Below are 17,235 nucleotides of genomic sequence, written 5' to 3' on the forward strand. Positions count from 1 at the left end.
GTCTCTCGGTGCATTGGGGGCGGGGCTTGGGTATGCAGATTAGGGGGTGGGGCTTGGGGTGGGCGTGGCCTGACCCATATATGCATTTGTGGGCGTGGTTTTGGTCTATTGGGGCGTGGCCTCCACATTTTTGGGGTCTTGTTGCCTATTGTGGGCGTGGCCTCCGTGTTTGGGGCGGGGTTTGATCGGCTGGGGGCGTGGCCTCTCTTTTGGGGCGGGGTTTCTGATAAACGGGGCGTGGCTTTTGCATTTTGGGGGCGGGGCTTAAATAGGGGGCGTGGTCTCTGCTTTGGGGCGGGATTAATCAATCAGGGGCGTGGCCTCTGTTTTGGGGCGGGGTCTCTGGTAAGGGGGCGTGGTTTAAATCAATCGGGGGCGTGGTCTCTCGTTTGGGGCGTGGTTTCTGTGTTTGGGGGCGTGGCTTACCCCAATGGGGGCGTGGCCTCCCCTCAGGCGGTCACCGCCTCTGCCCGCCGTGGGCGTGTCCCACCCCTTCTCGCACGCTGATTGGCTCTCCCGCCCCTCGTGGGCGTGGCCTCCGCTGAGGGCGGGCGCGCTCCGGTGACTCAGCGCCGCCATGGCGGCCGCCGCTCCCGCCCGGGCCTGCCGAGCCTGACGAGCTCCCGCCCGGGCCTGACGCGGCTCCCGGCGGCCATGGCGGCGGCGGCGGCGGCTCCGGGCCCGGCCGAGGCTCCCGCGGCTCCTCCGGAGCTCAAGAGCCGCTTCCGCACCCGCGAGGGCTCCTACCGCCTGCTGGGCCCCGCCGCCTCCGCCGCCTCGGCCGCCGCCGCCTCAGGGCCTTCCCCGGCCGGGCCCGCCCCGCCGGGCCCCGGGGCGCTGCCGCCCGTCCGGCTGTCCATGGTGCGGCTGGCGCGGAGCCGCAGCCCGCCCGGGGGGCCTGCGGAGCGCAGCCGAGTGTGCTGCAACCTCGGCCGGGAGCTGCACTTCTACGGAGGGGCTGGAGCCGGGGGGCGCGGCAGCCGCAGGGTAACGGCGGGAACGGGGGCGTGAGGGGCCTGAGGGGTCTGGGGGATCTGGGGGCGTGAGGGGTCAGTGAGGGGGCGAGGGGGTGAGGGTCTGGGGCGTGAGGGTCAGTGAGGCCTGGGGCGGGGCCACGTCGAGGGGTCAGTGAGGGTCTGGGGGCGTGAGGGGTCTGAGGGGGCGTGAGGGGCCGAGGACGGTCTGGGGGCGTGAGGGTTCAGTGAGGGTCTGGGGGCGTGAGGGGTCAGTGAGGGCTCTGGGGGCCTGAGGGGTCTGGGGGCGTGAGGGGTGATAGTGATCCCAGGGCAGTGACAGTGACCCCAGGGGTGGTGACAATGACGCCAGCCTGGTGACAGTGACTCCAGGGATGGTGACAATGACCCCAGGGTTGGGGACAATGACCCCAGCCTGGTGACAGTGACCCCAGGACCCTCTGGACAGCCCCAGTGATGCCCCAGGGTGGACACAGTCCCTGGGAAGCTCTGGGGGTGACATCCCCTGCCAATGCCAGTGCCCATGCTGGTAACAATGACAATGCCAGTGACAGTGACAGTGACCCCAGGGTTGGTGACAATGACCCCAGGACAGTGACAGTGACCCCAGGGCAGTGACAGTGACCCTAGTGCGGTGACAGTGACCCCAGGGCAGTGCCAGTGACCCCAGGATTGGTGACAATGACCCCAGTGCAGTGACAGTGACCCCAGGGCTGGTGACAGTGACCCCAGAACCCTCAGCACCCTCTGACCAGCCCCACTGATGACCTGAGGTGGACACAGAGTCCTCGGGGAGCTCTGGGGGTGACACCCCAACGTCATTGACAATGACAATGCCAGTGACAGTGAACCCAGGGTTGGTGACAATGACCCCAGGGTTGGTGACAGTGACCCCAGGACCCTCTGACCAGCCCCACTGATGACCTGAGGTGGACACAGAGTCCTCGGGGAGCTCTGGGGGTGACACCCCAATGTCACCCATACCAGTGCCACCGCCCACACTGGTGACAGTGACAGTGCCGGTGACAATGCCAGTGTCCCCGTGTCCCCGCAGAGCCTGGACCTGCAGCGGCCCATCGACAAGCGGGTGTACAAGGGGACACAGCCCACCTGCCACGACTTCAACCAGTTCACGGCGGGCGCCGAGACGCTGGCGCTGCTGGTGGGCTTCTCGGCCGGCCAGGTGCAGTACCTGGACCTGGCCAAGAAGGACAGCGCCAGCCGCCTCTTCAACGAGGAGGTGAGGGGACACCGGGGACACTGCTGAGGGATGTCATTGTGGCCCCAAATGGCTCCTTTCTGCCCGCGAAGTTCCCGTTTTTGGCCCCAAAACCATCGCCGTTTCTGCGCCAAAAACCATCCCCGTTTGTGTCCCCAAATGTCACAGTTTGTGTCCCCAAAACCATCCCCGTTTCTGCTCCAAATGTCCCATTTTTGCCCCAAAACCATCCCCATTTGTGTCCCCAAATGTCAGTTTGTGTCCCCAAAACCATCCTCATTTGTGTCCTCAAATGGCACAGTTTCTGTCCCCAAAACCATCCCCATTTGTGTCCCCAAAACCATCCTCATTTGTATCCCCAAATGTTGCAGTTTGTGTCCCCAAAACCATCCCCATTTCTGCCCCCAAAACTATCCCCATTTTGTCCCAAAATGTCCCATTTCTGCCCTCAAAGTTCCCATTTTTGCCCCAAAACCATCCCCATTTGTGTCCTCAAATGTCCCATTTTTGTCCCCAAAACCATCCCCATTTGTGTCCTCAAATGTCCCATTTTTGCCCCAAAACCACTCCCATTTCTGCCCCAAATGGCACAGTTTGTGTCCCCAAAACCATCCTCATTTGTGTCCTCAAATGTCACAGTTTGTGTCCCCAAAACCATCCCCATTTGTGTCCCCAAAATGTCCCATTTTCTCCCCAAACTCCCCATTTATTCCCCCAAACTCCCATTTCCCCCCAAACTCCCCATTTTTCCCCCCAAACTCCCCATTTTTCCCCAAACTCCTCATTTTCCCCCCAAACTCCCCATTTTACACCCCCAAACACCCCCAAACTCCCCATTTTTACCCCCAAACTCCCCATTTTCCCCAATCCCCAATTTTCCCCAAACTCCCCGCTTTTCCCCCAAATCCCCATTTTCCCCCAAACTCCCATTTTCTCCCAAACTCCCCATTTCCCCCCAGACTCCCCATTTTCCCACCCAAACCCCCATTTTCCTCCCACCCCCTCCCCACCCCATTAACCCTTTCCCCCCCACCCCGCAGCGCCTCATCGACAAGTCCAAGGTCACCCTGGTCAAGTGGCTCCCGGACACCGAGCGCCTCTTCCTCGCCTCCCACGCCAGCGGCCACCTCTACCTGTACGACTCGGAGCAGCCCTGCGGTGCCACCACCCCCCAGTACACCCTTGTCACCCAGGGCGAGGGCTTCAGGGTCTTCTCCTGCAAGAGCAAGACCCCCAGGAACCCCCTGCTGAAGTGGGCGGTGGGCTCGGGACCCCTGAACGAGTTCGCCTTCTCGCCGGACGGTCGCTCGCTGGCCTGCGTCAGCCAGGACGGAGTGCTGCGGGTGTTCCACTTCTCCTCCATGCTGCTGCAGGGCATGATGAGGAGTTACTTCGGGGGTCTTCTGTGCGTCTGTTGGAGCCCCGACGGTCGTTACGTTGTCACCGGGGGTGAGGATGACCTCGTCACCGTGTGGTCATTCGCCGAGGGCCGGGTGGTGGCTCGAGGCCACGGCCACAAGTCGTGGGTCAACGCCGTTGCCTTCGACCCCTTCACGCCTCCTCCCGACGGGGGTGACGGTGACAGCGACGGTGACACCGCCCAGGACACCTCCAACCCCCCGAGCGTCACCTACCGCTTCGGCTCGGCCGGCCAGGACACTCAGTTCTGCCTGTGGGATCTCACCGAGGACGTGCTGGACCCTCGGCCACCCCCTCCCCGCGCCCGCCCCGAGCCCCCCGCCCCGACCCCGGGCTTGCCGCGCTCCCTGTCCCGCTCCAACAGCCTCCCCCAGCCCGCCGGATGTCCCCAAATGTCACCCCGCCTCCCCCCGGCGCCGGCGCGGTTCGCCACCCTCACCCTGCGCGACAACCCCGACAAGGAGCACAAGCGTTACCACAGCCTGGGCAACATCAGCCGAGGCGGCGGCGGGGGTGACAAACCCCCCGGGGGTGGTCCCGGCGGGTCGCGGGGGTCGCTGGACATGGCCAAGGTGTTGGGGACAGCGCTGTGTCCCCGGCTGCACGAGGTGCCGCTGCTGGAGCCGCTGGTGTGCAAGAAGATCGCGCAGGAGAGGCTGACGGTGCTGCTCTTCCTGGAGGATTGCATCGTCACCGCCTGCCAGGAGGGGCTCATCTGCACCTGGGCGCGCCCGGGGGTCTCGGTGAGTCTGGGGAGGGGGATTTGGGGTGGTTTAGGGGATTTGGGGTGGTTTAGGATTTGGGGTGTTTTAGGAGGATTTTGGGGGTCCCAGGAGCTGCAGGTTTGTATGGTCACAGCTGCCGGGAGAAGCTCATCTGCACCTGGGCCAGGCTGGGGGTCTCGGTGAGTCTGGGGAGGGGGATTTGGGGGTCCTGGAGGGATTTGGGGTGGTTTAGGGGGATTTGGGGTGTCTGGGATGTGTTTGGGGGTCTGAGGAGGAGCAGGATTGCATCGTCACCGCCTGCCAGGAGAAGCTCGTCTGCACCTGGGCATGCCTGGGGTCCCGGTGAGTCTGGGAGGGGATTTGGGGTGGTTTAGGGGATTTGGGGGTGTGATAGATTTGGGGTGGTTATCAGGGTTTTGGGGGTCCCAGGAGCCACAGGTTTGTGTGGTCACAGCTGCCAGGAGAGGCTCATCTGCACCTGGGCGCCCGGGGTCTCGGGTGTCTGGGGAGGGGGATTTGGGGGTCCTGAGGACGGGGTGGTTTAGGGATTTGGGGTGGTTTAGGAGGATTTTGGGGGTCCCAGGAGCTGCAGGTTTGTATGGTCACAGCTGCCAGGAGAAGCTCATCTGCACCTGGGCCAGGTCAGGGGTCTCGGTGAGTCTGCGGAGGGGGATTTGGGGTGGTTTAGGGGGGATTTGGGGTGGTTTAGGGGGATTTGGGGTGGTTATCGGGGGATTTGGGTGGTTATGAGGGATTTTGGGGGTCCCAGGAGCTGCAGGTTTGTAAGGTCACAGCTGCCAGGAGGGGCTCAGCTGTCCCCGGGCACAACCTGGGGGTCTCGGTGAGTCTGGGGGCTTCTGGGAGGGGATTTGGGGTGGTTTTGGGGGATTTGGGGTGTTTGGGGGATCTGGGCTGGTTTAGGGGGTTTTGGGTTTTTGGAGGATTTGGGTGTTGTCGGGATTTGGGATGATTGGGGGAATTGAAGGTTTTTGGGGGATTACTTGGGGTATTTTGGGGACTTGGGGTATTTTGGGAATTTGTTGTTTCAGGGGGATTTGGGGTATTTTAGGGGGGATTTGGGGCATTTTTGGGGGGATTTGGGTTATTTTTGGGGAAATTTGGGTCATTTTCGGGGGGATTTGGGGTTGTTTTGGGAGGATTTGGGGCATTTTCGGGGGATTTGGGGTTCCCAGCAGCACCAGGACTCTGTCACAATGGTCTGTCGGGACATTCTCATGTCCCCAATGACATCCCCATCAGTCTGGGGACATCCGAGGGACAATTTGGGGACCCTGAGGGGACAAATCGGGGATTTTGGGGATGGGCGGGGCTTTGGGGGGGTGTGGCCTCTGTGACGTCACCGTGTCCCCTCCCCCCGCAGGGACTGTCCTCGCAGAACGGTGGCTCCCCGAGTGGCACCGTGGTGTAGCTGTCACCTGTGTCACCTGCCGTGTCGTCACCTGGATCACCTGCCATGTCACCTGTGTCACCTGTGTCACCCGCTGGGTCACCTCCCAGGTCACCTCTGGGACCTGTGTCACCCGCCGTGTCACCTGCCATGTCACCTGGGTCACCTGCCGTGTCACCTGGGTCACCTGTGTCACCTACTGGGTCATCTCTGTCAGCCTCCAGGACACTTGTGACACCTCCTAGGCCAGCTGTGTCACCTGCCATGTCACCTGTGTCACCTGGATCACCTGCTGGGGTCATCTGTGTGACCTGTGTCACCTGCCATGTCATCTCTGGGACCTGTGTCACCCACCATGTCACCTGGGTTACCTCCCAGGCCACCTCTGTCACCCTCCAGGACACTTGTGACACCTCCTAGGACACCTGTGTCACCCGCTGTGTCACCTGTGTCACCTGGCGGGTCATCTGTGTCACCTCCCGGGTCATCTCTGTCACCTGCTGGGACACTTGTGACACCTCCTAGGCCACCTGTGTCACCTGTTGGCTCTCCTGTGTCACCTGTGTCACCCGCCAGGACACCTGTGTCACCTCCCGGGTCACCTGTGTCACCTGCCGGGACACCTGTGTCACCTCCCGAGTCATTTGTCACCTGCGGGTGTCACCCTCGGGGTCACCTGTGTCCCCCCAGGGCCTCCCCTGTCACCCTGCGGTGTCACCCTGCGGTGTCCCCATGTCACCCCACGGTGTCCCCGTGTCACCCTGCGGTGTCACCCTGCAGTGTCACCCGCGGTGTCACCCGCACTACTGAGCCCCCGGCGCTGTCCCCGCGGGCGGTGCCACCGCTGTCCCCTCTGTCCCCAGGGTGGCACCGCCGTGCCTTCGTCACTTTATTGTCCCCGCGGGGCCACCGCGCCCCTCCCCCCCTTATTTATACTAAAGAGACTTTTTTGGCACTTCGAGTGACACCGAGGGGACAGCGAGGGGACAGTGGGCGGGGCGAGCGGAGGGGCGGGAGACGCTGCGGGTGGCACTTGGGGACAGTTTGGGGACAACGGGGACATGCTGGATGGCACTTGGGGACAGTTTGGGGACACGCTGGGTGGCACTGGGGACAGTTTGGGGACACAGGTGGCACTGGGGACTCAGGGACACGCCGGGTGGCACTGGGGACAGTCTGGGGACATAGGGATGGCACTGGGGACAGTTCGGGGACACACCGGGTGGCACTGGGGACAGTTTGGGGACACAAGGGATGGCATTGGGGACACAGGGGTGGCACTGGGGACACTTTGGGGACACACCGGGTGGCCATAGGGACACTTTGGGGACACACCGGGTGGCACTGGGGACACTTTGGGGACACAAGGGGTGGCACTAGGGACACTTTGGGGACACAAGGGGTGGCACTGGGGACACTTTGGGGTCACCGAGGGACAACTTGGGGACAAAAAAGGGACAATCTGGGGACCCGGCGGTGGCAGCAACACAACTTTATTGTCCTGTCCCCCGAGAGTGTCACAACCGGGGGGAATTTGGGGAGGGGGCGACAACCGGAAGGGTCAATTTGGGGAGGGGGCGACAATCGGGGGGGGGCGGAATTGGCGGGAAAGACCCCCGGGATGGTCAATCTGGGGAGGAAAGACCCCCGGAAGGGTCGGAAATTGGCGGGAAAGACCCCGAAAGGTCAATTTGGGGAGGGGCGACAACCGGGGGGAATTTGGGGAGGGGGTGACAACCGGGGGCGGAAATTGGCGGGAAAGACCCCGGAAGGGTCAATTTGGGGAGGGGGCGACAACCGGGGGGTGGAAATGAGGAGGAAAGACCCCCGGAAGGGTCAATTTGGGGAGGAAAGATCCCGGGAAGGGTGAATTTGGGGAGGGGGCGATCCCCGGAAGGGTCAATTTGGGGAGGGAAGACCCCCGGGAGGGTCGGAAATTGGCGGGAAAGACCCCCGGGAGGGTCAATTTGGGGAGGGGGCGACAACCGGGGGGTGGAAATGAGGAGGAAAGACCCCCGGAAGGGTCAATTTGGGGAGGAAAGACCCCCGGAAGGGTGAATTTGGGGAGGGGGCGATCCCCGGAAGGGTCAATTTGGGGAGGAAAGATCCCGGGAAGGGTCAATTTGGGGAGGAAAGATCCCGGGAAGGGTCAATTTGGGGAGGGAAGACCCCCGGAAGGGTCGGAAATTGGCGGGAAAGACCCCCGGGAGGGATCAATTTGGGGAGGGGGTGACAACCGGGGGGGCGGAATGGCGGGAAAGACCCCCGGAAGGGTCAATTTGGGGAGGGGGCGACCCCGGGAAGGGTCAATTTGGGGAGGGGGTGACAATCGGGGGGCGGGAATTGGCGGGAAAGACCCCGGAAGGGTCAATTTGGGGAGGGAAGACCCCCAAGAGGGTCGGAAATTGGCGGGAAAGACCCCCGGGAGGGTGAATTTGGGGAGGGAGCGACAACCGAGGGGGAATTTGGGGAGGAAAGACCCCCGGGAGGGTCAGTTTGGGGAGGGGGCGACAACCGGGGGGGGGAATTTGGGGAGGGGATGACAACCGGGGGGCGGAAATTGGCGGGAAAGACCCCCGGAAGGGTCAATTTGGGGAGGGGGCGACAACCGGGGGGTGGAAATGGGGAGGAAAGACCCCCGGAAGGGTCAATTTGGGGAGGGGGCGACCCCGGGAAGGTCCATTCCGACCCCCGGCAGGGTGAATTTGGGGAGGAAAGACCCCCGGGAAGGTCCATTCCGACCCCCGGCAGGGTGAATTTGAGGAGGAAAGACCCCCGGCAGGGTGAATTTGGGGAGGGGGCGACAACCGGGGGGTGGAAATGAGGAGGAAAGACCCCCGAAAGGGTCGGAAATTGGCGGGAAAGACCCTCGGGAGGGTGAATTTGGGGAGGGGGCGACCCCAGGGAAGGTCCATTCCGACCCCCGGGAGGATGAATTTGGGGAGGGGGCGATCCCCAGAAAGGTGAATTTGGGGAAGGGTCGCCCCCGGGGCGGGGGGGTATAAATAAGGGGAGGGGGCTTCAGTGCAAACGTCCCTACAAATAAATTACTAGCGGGGGACGGTGGGAGGGGCGCGGGGGGGTTTTGGGGTCTGTTTTTTGGGGAGGGTCGCGCGCCGCTGCCCCTCGGGGAAGGTCATGGGGGCAGCGCGGAGACCCCTCCCCAAATTGGGGTGGGAGTGGGCGGGTTGGGGAGGGGGCGCGGTGAGGGGTTGGGGATTTTTTGGGATTTTTGGGGATTTTTTAGGTGAATTTCTGGTGATTTTGGGGATTTTTTTGGTGATTTTGGGGGATTTTTCGGTGATTTTTTAGGGAATTTCTGGTGATTTTTGGGGATTTTCAGGCGATATTTTTGGGAATTTCTGGTGATTTTTTGGGGGATTTTTCTGTGATTTTTTGGGATTTTTTTGGGGAATTTCTGGTGATTTTTTTGGGAATTTCCTGTGATTTTTTGGGGATTTCCTGTGATTTTGGGGATTTTTCGCTGATTTTTTGGGGGAATTTTCGGTGATTTTTTTTTTGAATTTTCGGTGATATTTTGGGAATTTCCGGTGATTTTTTAAGGATTTCGGTGATTTTTTGGGGGATTTTCCGGTGATTTTTTTTGGATTTCTGGTGATTTTTTGAGGTTTTTCTGGTGATTTTTTGGGATTTTCCAGTGATTTTTTGCGGGAATTTCAGGTGATTTTTTGGGAGAATTTTCGATGATTTTGGGGATTTTCCGGTGATTTTTTTTTTGGGAGATTTCCTGTGATTTTTTGGGGAATTTTTCGGTGATTTTTTGGGGATTTTCTGGTGATTTTTTGGAATTTTTTGCGGGAATTTCTGGGGATTTTCCGGTGATTTTTTGGGAATTTCAGGTGATTTTTTTTGGAATTTCAGGTGATTTTTTTTCTTATTTTCTGTGATTTTTTGGCGGAATTTTCGGTGATTTTTTTGGGGAATTTTCAGGTGATTTTGGGGGATTTCCTGTGATTTTTTGGGGATTTCAGGTGATATTTTTGGGGAATTTTCGGTGATATTTTTGAGATTTCCGGTGATTTTTTTTTTGGATTTTCCGGTGATTTTTTGGGGATGTTCTGGTGATTTTTGGGTGATTTTTTTTGGGAATTTCAGGTGATTTTTGGGGAATTTCCGGTGATTTTTTGGGGGAATTTTCGGCGACTTTTGGGATTTTCGGTGATATTTTTGGGGGATTTTCCGGTGATTTTTTGGGGGATTTTCCTGTGATTTTTTTGGGATTTTCCGGTGATTTTCTGGGGGGATTTCAGTGATATTTTTGGGGGAATTTCGGTGATATTTTGGGGGAATTTCAAGTGATTTTGGGGAATTTCCGGTGATATTTTTGGGGATGTTCCGGTGATTTTTGGGTGATTTTCGGGTGATTTTTTTTGGGAATTTCAGGTGATTTTTGGAGGATTTTCCGGTGATTTTTTTTGGGAATTTCAGGTGATTTTTGGGGGATTTCCGGTGATTTTCTGGGGGGATTTCAGTGATATTTTTGGGGGAATTTCGGTGATATTTTGGGGGAATTTCGGTGATATTTTGGGGGAATTTCAAGTGATTTTGGGGAATTTCCGGTGATTTTTTGGGGATGTTCCGGTGATTTTTGGGTGATTTTCGGGTGATTTTTTTTGGGAATTTCAGGTGATTTTGGGGATTTTCGGTGATATTTTCTGGGAATTTCCAGTGATTTTTTGGGGGAATTTCGGTGATTTTTGGGGGAATTTCGGTGATATTTTGGTGGAATTTTCAGGTGATTTTTTGGAGGATTTTCCGGTGATTTTTTTTGGAATTTCAGGTGATTTTGGGGGAATTCCGGTGGATTTTTTGGGGATTTCAGGTGATATTTTTGTGGAATTTTCGGTGATTTTGGGAATTTCTGGTGATTTTGGGGGATTTTCCAGTGATTTTTGGGAATTTCGGTGATATTTTGGGGGAATTTCAAGTGATTTTGGGGAATTTCCGGTGATTTTTTGGGGAGGGGTCTCTATCCAAGTCCCCCCCCGTGGAGGTCAAGTGCAAGAAAGGAGGTGACATCTCGGTGACATCTCGGTGACGTCTCGGTGACACCTTGGTGACACCCTGGTGACACTTTGGTGACATCTCGGTGACACCCTGGTGACACCCTGGTGACACCCTGGTGACACCCGAGTCACGGGGGACTCCCGGGGGTCCCGGGCGGGGGTCGCAGGCCGGCGGCGCACAGCAGCAGACAATCCTTGGTGGCACCCGGGTGTGGCACCTGGGGACAGCGACACCGTCAGCCTGCCATTGTCACCTTGTCACCTTGTCGCCAAACCCCGCCCCGCGGTGGCTCCGCCCGCCGCGCGCTGCTGGGGACACGGGAGGGACAGAGGGACACGGGGGTGGCACTGTCCCGGGAGTGGCACTGTCCCGGGGGTGGCATTGTCCCTGCGAGGTGACAAAGCCCCACGGGTGGCACTGTCCCTGCGGGTGGCACTGTCCCCGGGAGGTGACAAAGCCCCGCAGGTGACAATGCCAGCGCTGGTGGCAGCGCCAGGGGTGACACAGCCGTGACTGTCCCCAGCCCAGGAGGTGGCTCTGGGGACATGGCCAGGGTGGCAGTGGCAGGGATGGCGCTGGGGACACGGACAGGGTGGCAGTGGCAGTGCCAGGGGTGACAATGACACAGGGTGGCAGTGACAGGGTGGCAGTGGCAGGGGGTGACAGTGACAGGGGGTGGGAGTGGTGGCAATGGCAGGGGTGGCCCTGGGGACACAGCCAGGGTGGCAACGGTGGCGATGGCAGGGGGTGGCAGTGGTGGCAGGAGGTGACAGTGACAGGGTGGCGATGCCAGGGGGTGGCAGTGGTGGCGATGGCAGGGGGTGGCAGTGACAGCAGGTGGCAGGAGGTGGCAGAGGTGGCAGGAGGTGACAATGGCAGGGGAGGAGGTGGCAGGGATGGCATTGTCACAATGGCAGTGGCAGGAGGTGACAGGTGACAGTGGCAGTGGCAGCAGTGGCAATGGCAGGGGGTGACAGTAGGTGACAGTGGGTGACAGTGGGTGGCAGTTGATGTCAGTGTCAGTCACAGGGGTATGGCAGGGGTGGCAGTAGGTGACAGTGGGTGACAGGAGGTGACAGTGGCAGTGCCAGGGATGGCAGGGGATGGCACAGGTGACCCAGGTGACAGTGACAGCCCCACGTACCCGAGCCCACAGCAGCAGGTGACGGGACAGTGGCAGTGAGTGACAGTGGGCGGCAGTGTCAATCACAGGGGATGGCAGGAGGTGGCAGGGGGGTGGCAGGGGGTGACAGGAGGTGACACAGGTGACAGTGACAGCCCCACGTACCCGAGCCCACAGCAGCAGGTGACGGGACAGTGGCAGTGAGTGGCAGGGGATGGCAGGAGGTGACAGTGGGTGGCAGTGTCAATCACAGGGGATGGCAGGAGGTGACAGTGGGTGACAGTAGGTGACAATGGGTGACAGTGGCAGTGCCGGGGATGGCAGGGGGATGGCAGGGGGTGGCACAGGTGACAGTGACAGTGACACAGGTGACACGGTGACAGCCCCACGTACCCGAGCCCACAGCAGCAGGTGACGGGACAGTGGCAGCCCCAGGGGGGAGCGGAAAAGCCGCGAGGGCTGCGGAGAGAGCACAGAGCGTCAGCCCCAAAAAAAACCCCAAAAAAACCCCAAAAAAACCCCCAAAAAACCCAAAAAAACCCCAAAAACTCCAAAAAAACCTGCAAATCAACCCAAAACCAAAAAAAAAAATCCCAAAAAACCCCCAAAATCACCCAAAAAAACCCCAAAAACCGCTCTTACCTCGGCGGGGGGGGCGGCGATGGGGGGGGGCTGCTCCACGCCTCCTGCGGGGGAAATTTGGGGAGGGGGAGGTCAGGGCTGGACCCCTCCCCAAATTATTGGGGTGACCCCCTTTGGAGGTTTAACCCCAAAATTTGGGGAGGGGGAGGTCAGGGCTGGACCCCTCCCCAAATTTTTGGGGTGACCCCCTTTGGAGGTTTAACCCCACCCCGAAATTTGGGGAGGGGGAGGTCAGGGCTGGACCCCTCCCCAAAATTTTGGGGTGACCCCCCTTTGGAGGTTCAGCCCCACCCCGAAATTTGGGGAGGGGGAGGTCAGGATTAGACCCCTCCCCAAATTTTTGGGGTGACCCCCTTTGGAGGTTTAGCCCCACCCCGAAATTTGGGGAGGGGGCAATGTCCTGTCCTCCCCCCCAAATATTTTGGGGAGGGGGTGAGACCCCCTGGGGGGGTCAGGGGGATTTTGGAGTCATTTTGGGGAGGTTCAGGATTATTTTGGGGATTTTGGGGAGGGAGCTGTCCTGGCCTGGGAGGGCTCAGGGGGATTTTGGGGTTATTTTGGGGTTATTTGGGATATTTTGGGTTATTTTGGGTTATTTGGGATATTTTGCATTATTTGGGTTATTTTGGGCTGATTTGGGTTATTTGGGGTTATTTTGGGATTATTTTGGGGTTATTTTGGGGATATTTTAGGATATTTTGGGATATTTTGGGGAGGGGTCCTCACCCCGGGCGGGGGGCGGCCCTGGCCCCGCAGGGTGATTTTGGGATATTTTGGGATATTTTGGGATATTTTGGGGAGGGGTCCTCACCCGGGGCGGGGGGCGGCCCTGGCCCCGCAGGGTCAGTGTGATTTTGGGATATTTTGGGATATTTTGGGGTTATTTTGGGTTATTTTGGGGTTATTTTGGGATATTTTGGGTTTATTTTAGGATATTTGGGATATTTTGGGGTTATTTGGGATATTTTGGGTTATATTTTGGGATATTTTGGGTTATTTGGGGAGGGGTCCTCACCCGGGGCGGGGGGCGGCCCTGGCCCCGCAGGGTGATTTTGTGATATTTTGGGATATTTTGGGATATTTTGGGGAGGGGTCCTCACCCCGGGCGGGGGGCGGCCCTGGCCCCGCAGGGTCAGGATTATTTTGGGTTTATTTTAGGATATTTTGGGGAGGGGTCCTCACCCGGGGCGGGGGGCGGCCCTGGCCCCGCAGGGTCAGTGTGATTTTGGGTTATTTTGGGATATTTTAGGATATTTTGGGGAGGGGTCCTCACCCGGGGCGGGGGGCGGCCCTGGCCCCGCAGGGTCAGTGTGATTTTGGGTTTATTTTAGGATATTTTGGATATTTGGGGAGGGGTCCTCACCCGGGGCGGGGGGCGGCCCTGGCCCCGCAGGGTCAGTGTGATTTTGGGTTTATTTTAGGATATTTTGGATATTTGGGGAGGGGTCCTCACCCGGGGCGGGGGGCGGCCCTGGCCCCGCAGGGTCACTCTGCAGTCGCCGCAGTTTCTCTTCCAGTTCCGAATTGCGACTTTCGGCCTCCTGCAGGCGCCTGGGGGAGGTGACAGCTGGGGACACCTGGGGACACTTGGGGACACTTGGGGACAACCCCGGATCCCCAAAGCCCCCCCGTTCCCCTGCCCGATGGCCGCGGGGTCATTGTCCCCCCGGTGTTTGGGGACACTGGTGTCACCTCCCCGGTACTGACTGCCACCCCGGTGTCACCTCAGGGTCCCTGCTGTCACCCCCGGGCACTCAGTGCCACCCGCACAGTGTCCCCACCCGCTCCTGTGGCTTCTCCTCTGTCCCCGCTGTCCCCTCCCCGGTCCGGCTGTCCCCTCCCTCTCCCCGCGGTCCCCTCTCCGCTGTCCCCTCCCCGGTCCCGCTTACCCACGCTGTCCCCGCTGTCGCCGCTGTCCCCGTACCGGGCCAGCCCCTGTCCCGCTGTCCCCGCAGGGTCCCTGCTGTCCCCTCCCTGTCCCGCTGTCCCTGCCACCCTCCCCGCTGTTCCCCCGCTGTCCCCGTACCTGGCCAGCCCCTGTCCTGCTGTCCCCGCAGTGTCCCCACTGTCCCCGTACCTGGCCAGCCCCTGTCCTGCTGTCCCCTCGCTGTCCCCGTACCTGGCCAGCCCCTGTCCCCGCAGTGTCCCCACTGTCCCCACGCTGTCCCCGTACCTGGCCAGCCCCGTCCCCACTGTCCCCACAGTGTCCCCGCTGTCCCCGTACCTGGCCAGCCCCTGTCCCGCTGTCCCCGCAGTGTCCCCACTGTCCCCACGCTGTCCCCGTACCTGGCCAGCCCCTGTCCCCACTGTCCCCACTGTCCCCTCGCTGTCCCCGTACCTGGCCAGCCCCTGTCCCGCTGTCCCCGCAGTGTCCCCACTGTCCCCTCGCTGTCCCCGTACCTGGCCAGCCCCTGTCCCGCTGTCCCCGCAGTGTCCCCTCGCTGTCCCCGCGCTGTCCCCGTACCTGGCCAGCCCCTGTCCCACTGTCCCCTCGCTGTCCCCGTACCTGGCCAGCCCCTGTCCCGCCGCCCGCAGCTTGCCGATCTCTCTCTCCAGCTCCTCTCGCTCGCGCCGCTCCTTGGCCAGCGCGTCCCGGAGCTCCGGCAGCGACACCGGAACCGGCACCGGCACCGGGCCAGGCACCGGAACCAGGTCAGGCGCCGGGCCAGGCACCGGGACAAGGACAGGCACCGCCGAGACCGCCGGGACAGCCGCCGGGACAGCCGGAACCGACACCGGGACCGACAATGGGACAGCCGGGACCGACACCGGGACTGACAGTGGGACAGCCGGGACTGACACCGGGACCGACACCGGGACAGCCGGAACCGACACCGGGACTGACACCGGGACCGCCGGGACTGACACCGGGACTGACACTGGAACGGCCGGGACTGATACCGGAACCGACACCGGAACGGCCGGGACCGACACCGGGACCGACACCGGGACAGCCGGGACTGACACCGGGACTGACACCGGGACCGACACCGGAACCGCCGCCGTCACCTGCGGGAACCGCGTCTGCATGTGAACCCCCGAGAGCACCGGGGATCGGGAGCCCGCCGGACCGGACAGTGACCCCCGGGATTGTCCCGGGATTCTCCCGGACCGGAAACTGACCCCCGGGATTCCCCAGACCGGACACTGACCCTCGGGATTGTCCCAGACCGGACAGTGACCCCTGGAATTCCCGGGATTCCTCTGGACCGGACACTGTCCCTCGGGATTCCCGGGATTCCCCCGGACCGGGCAGTGACCCCTGGAATTCCCGGGATTCCCCTGGACCGGACACTGACCCCTGGGTTTCCCCGGACCGGACACTGTCCCTCGGGATTCCCGGGATTCCCCCGGACCGGACAGTGACCCCCGGGATTCCCCAGATCGGACACTGTCCCTCGGGATTCCCGGGATTCCCCTGGACCGGACACTGACCCCCGGGATTCCCGAACCCCACCGCAATTCCGGGATTCCCGACCCCTCCCCACCGGGAAACCCCCCTTCCTTCCCCTCCCCCCACCCGCCCCGGGACCCCCCCAGCCCCTCCCCCACCTACCGGCGGTTCCCGGGGGGGCTCCGTGCGCGGGGGGGCTGCACGGCCCGGGGGGGGCTCCGTCCTCGGGGGGGCTCCTTCGGGGGCTCTGCCTCAGGGGGCTCCTGGGGGCGGGGAGGGTGGGGGAGGGATCTTTTCCGGGGTCCTTTTCGGGGGGTGGGGTTCCCTCCGGGGGGTGGGGGGCGGTTTTTGGGGGGGGGTCGGTCCCGTGAGTTCGGGGGGCGCTTTTTGGGGAGGGGTGTGGGCGGGCGGGGGGGTGGCCGTGCCGGGGGGGCTCCCCGACTCGGGGGGGGTCGCCCACTCCCCCTCCAGCTCCATGGCCACTTCCTGGTCCCACTCCTCATCTTCATCATCCTCTTCCTCTTCCTCCCTAAAACCGGGGGCACGGGGGGGTCACACCTGGGGACATCCCACCATCAGGGGACATCCAACCATCTGGGGACATGCCACCATCAGGGGACATCCCCTCCCTCATCAGGGGACATCCCACCCATCAGGGGACATCCCACCATCAGGGGACATCCCACTCATCAGGGGACATCTCCCCATCAGGGGACATCCCACCATCAGGGGACATCCAACCATCTGGGGACATGCCACCATCAGGGGACATCCCCTCCCTCATCAGGGGACATGCCACCATCAGGGGACATCCCACCATCAGGGGACATCCCACCATCAGGGGACATCTTCCCATCAGGGGACATCCCACCATCAGGGGACATCTTCCCATCAGGGGACATCCCACCTCCCCATCAGGGGACATCCCACCCCGTATGTCGCCACCATTGCCATTGTCCCCACTGGCCACCGCGTTGTCCCCATTGTCCACCCTATTGTCCCCATTGTCCACCCCATTGTCCCCATTGTCCCTATTGTTCCACCTCATTGTCCTCACTGTCCACCTCATTGTCCCCATTGTCCCGACTGTCCGCATTGTCCCCATTGTCCCCACTGTCCCCACTGTCCCCACTGTCCCTGGTGTCCCCAGACTCACTCGGTGTCCCCATTATCCCCACTGTCCCCCCCATTCCCACTGTCCCCACTGTCCCCATTGTCCCCACTGTCCCCATTATCCCCACTGTCCCCACTGTCCCCGCTGTTCCCACTGTCCCCGGTGTCCCCATTATCCCCACTGTCCCCG

General features: G+C 60.9%; 2 protein-coding genes and 1 long non-coding RNA gene across 10 annotated transcripts in view; 1 reads left to right on the plus strand and 2 right to left on the minus strand.

Moving 5' to 3' along the window:
- The first annotated feature begins 539 nt into the window (after positions 1 to 539).
- Positions 540 to 6,359, plus strand: LOC146423957 (dystrophia myotonica WD repeat-containing protein-like). Of its 8 annotated transcripts, XR_014847175.1 has the most exons (7): positions 541 to 987; positions 2,029 to 2,214; positions 3,234 to 4,355; positions 5,719 to 5,773; positions 5,903 to 5,932; positions 6,066 to 6,128; positions 6,327 to 6,359. XR_014847175.1 is itself a non-coding variant. In XM_085044082.1 (6 exons), exons 1-4 carry the CDS (start codon positions 655 to 657, stop codon positions 5,764 to 5,766), a joined length of 1,689 nt encoding a protein of 562 aa, XP_084900208.1. In that variant the 5' UTR covers positions 540 to 654; the 3' UTR covers positions 5,767 to 5,782; positions 5,870 to 5,890; positions 5,924 to 5,943. The 8 variants fall into 8 exon arrangements, 7 of the variants coding, with proteins under 7 accessions (XP_084900208.1, XP_084900202.1, XP_084900204.1 ...); XM_085044082.1 differs by lacking the exons at positions 6,066 to 6,128; positions 6,327 to 6,359 and adding an exon at positions 5,870 to 5,890 and having other exon boundaries at positions 540 to 987; positions 5,719 to 5,782; positions 5,924 to 5,943; XM_085044075.1 differs by lacking the exon at positions 6,327 to 6,359 and having other exon boundaries at positions 6,066 to 6,169.
- LOC146423958 (uncharacterized) lies at positions 5,887 to 6,480 on the minus strand. The gene is made up of 3 exons (XR_014847177.1): positions 6,397 to 6,480; positions 6,057 to 6,356; positions 5,887 to 5,953 (listed from the first exon to the last, which is right to left on the minus strand). It is a non-coding gene; the product is annotated as an uncharacterized LOC146423958 (long non-coding RNA).
- Positions 6,481 to 10,636: 4,156 nt separating this feature from the next.
- LOC146423959 (uncharacterized) overlaps positions 10,637 to 17,235 on the minus strand; it is a 72,727-nt gene continuing 66,128 nt past the window's right edge. Inside the window, exons 10-16 of the mRNA XM_085044000.1 lie at positions 16,225 to 16,461; positions 16,095 to 16,179; positions 15,045 to 15,547; positions 13,992 to 14,089; positions 12,539 to 12,582; positions 12,290 to 12,355; positions 10,637 to 10,990 (exon numbers count right to left, since the gene is read on the minus strand). Of these exons, the coding sequence (XP_084900126.1) occupies positions 10,901 to 10,990; positions 12,290 to 12,355; positions 12,539 to 12,582; positions 13,992 to 14,089; positions 15,045 to 15,547; positions 16,095 to 16,179; positions 16,225 to 16,461 (1,123 nt within the window). The 3' untranslated portion in view covers positions 10,637 to 10,900. The remainder of the gene's footprint in view (positions 10,991 to 12,289; positions 12,356 to 12,538; positions 12,583 to 13,991; positions 14,090 to 15,044; positions 15,548 to 16,094; positions 16,180 to 16,224; positions 16,462 to 17,235) is intronic.

The sequence above is a fragment of the Lichenostomus cassidix genome, unplaced genomic scaffold (genome assembly GCF_008360975.1).
Source record: "Lichenostomus cassidix isolate B80296 unplaced genomic scaffold, HeHo_3.0 HiC_scaffold_35, whole genome shotgun sequence".
Taxonomy (NCBI): Eukaryota; Metazoa; Chordata; class Aves; order Passeriformes; family Meliphagidae; genus Lichenostomus; species Lichenostomus cassidix.

Coding starts and splice junctions, on each gene's coding strand:
- LOC146423957 (XM_085044076.1), top strand. CDS start 655: ATGGCGGCGGCGGCGGCGGCTCCGGGCCCGGCCGAGGCTCCCGCGGCT. Junction 988..2,028: donor GGGGGCGCGGCAGCCGCAGG/GTAACGGCGGGA, acceptor GTGTCCCCGCAG/AGCCTGGACCTGCAGCGGCC. Junction 4,356..5,718: donor GGGCGCGCCCGGGGGTCTCG/GTGAGTCTGGGG, acceptor CTCCCCCCGCAG/GGACTGTCCTCGCAGAACGG.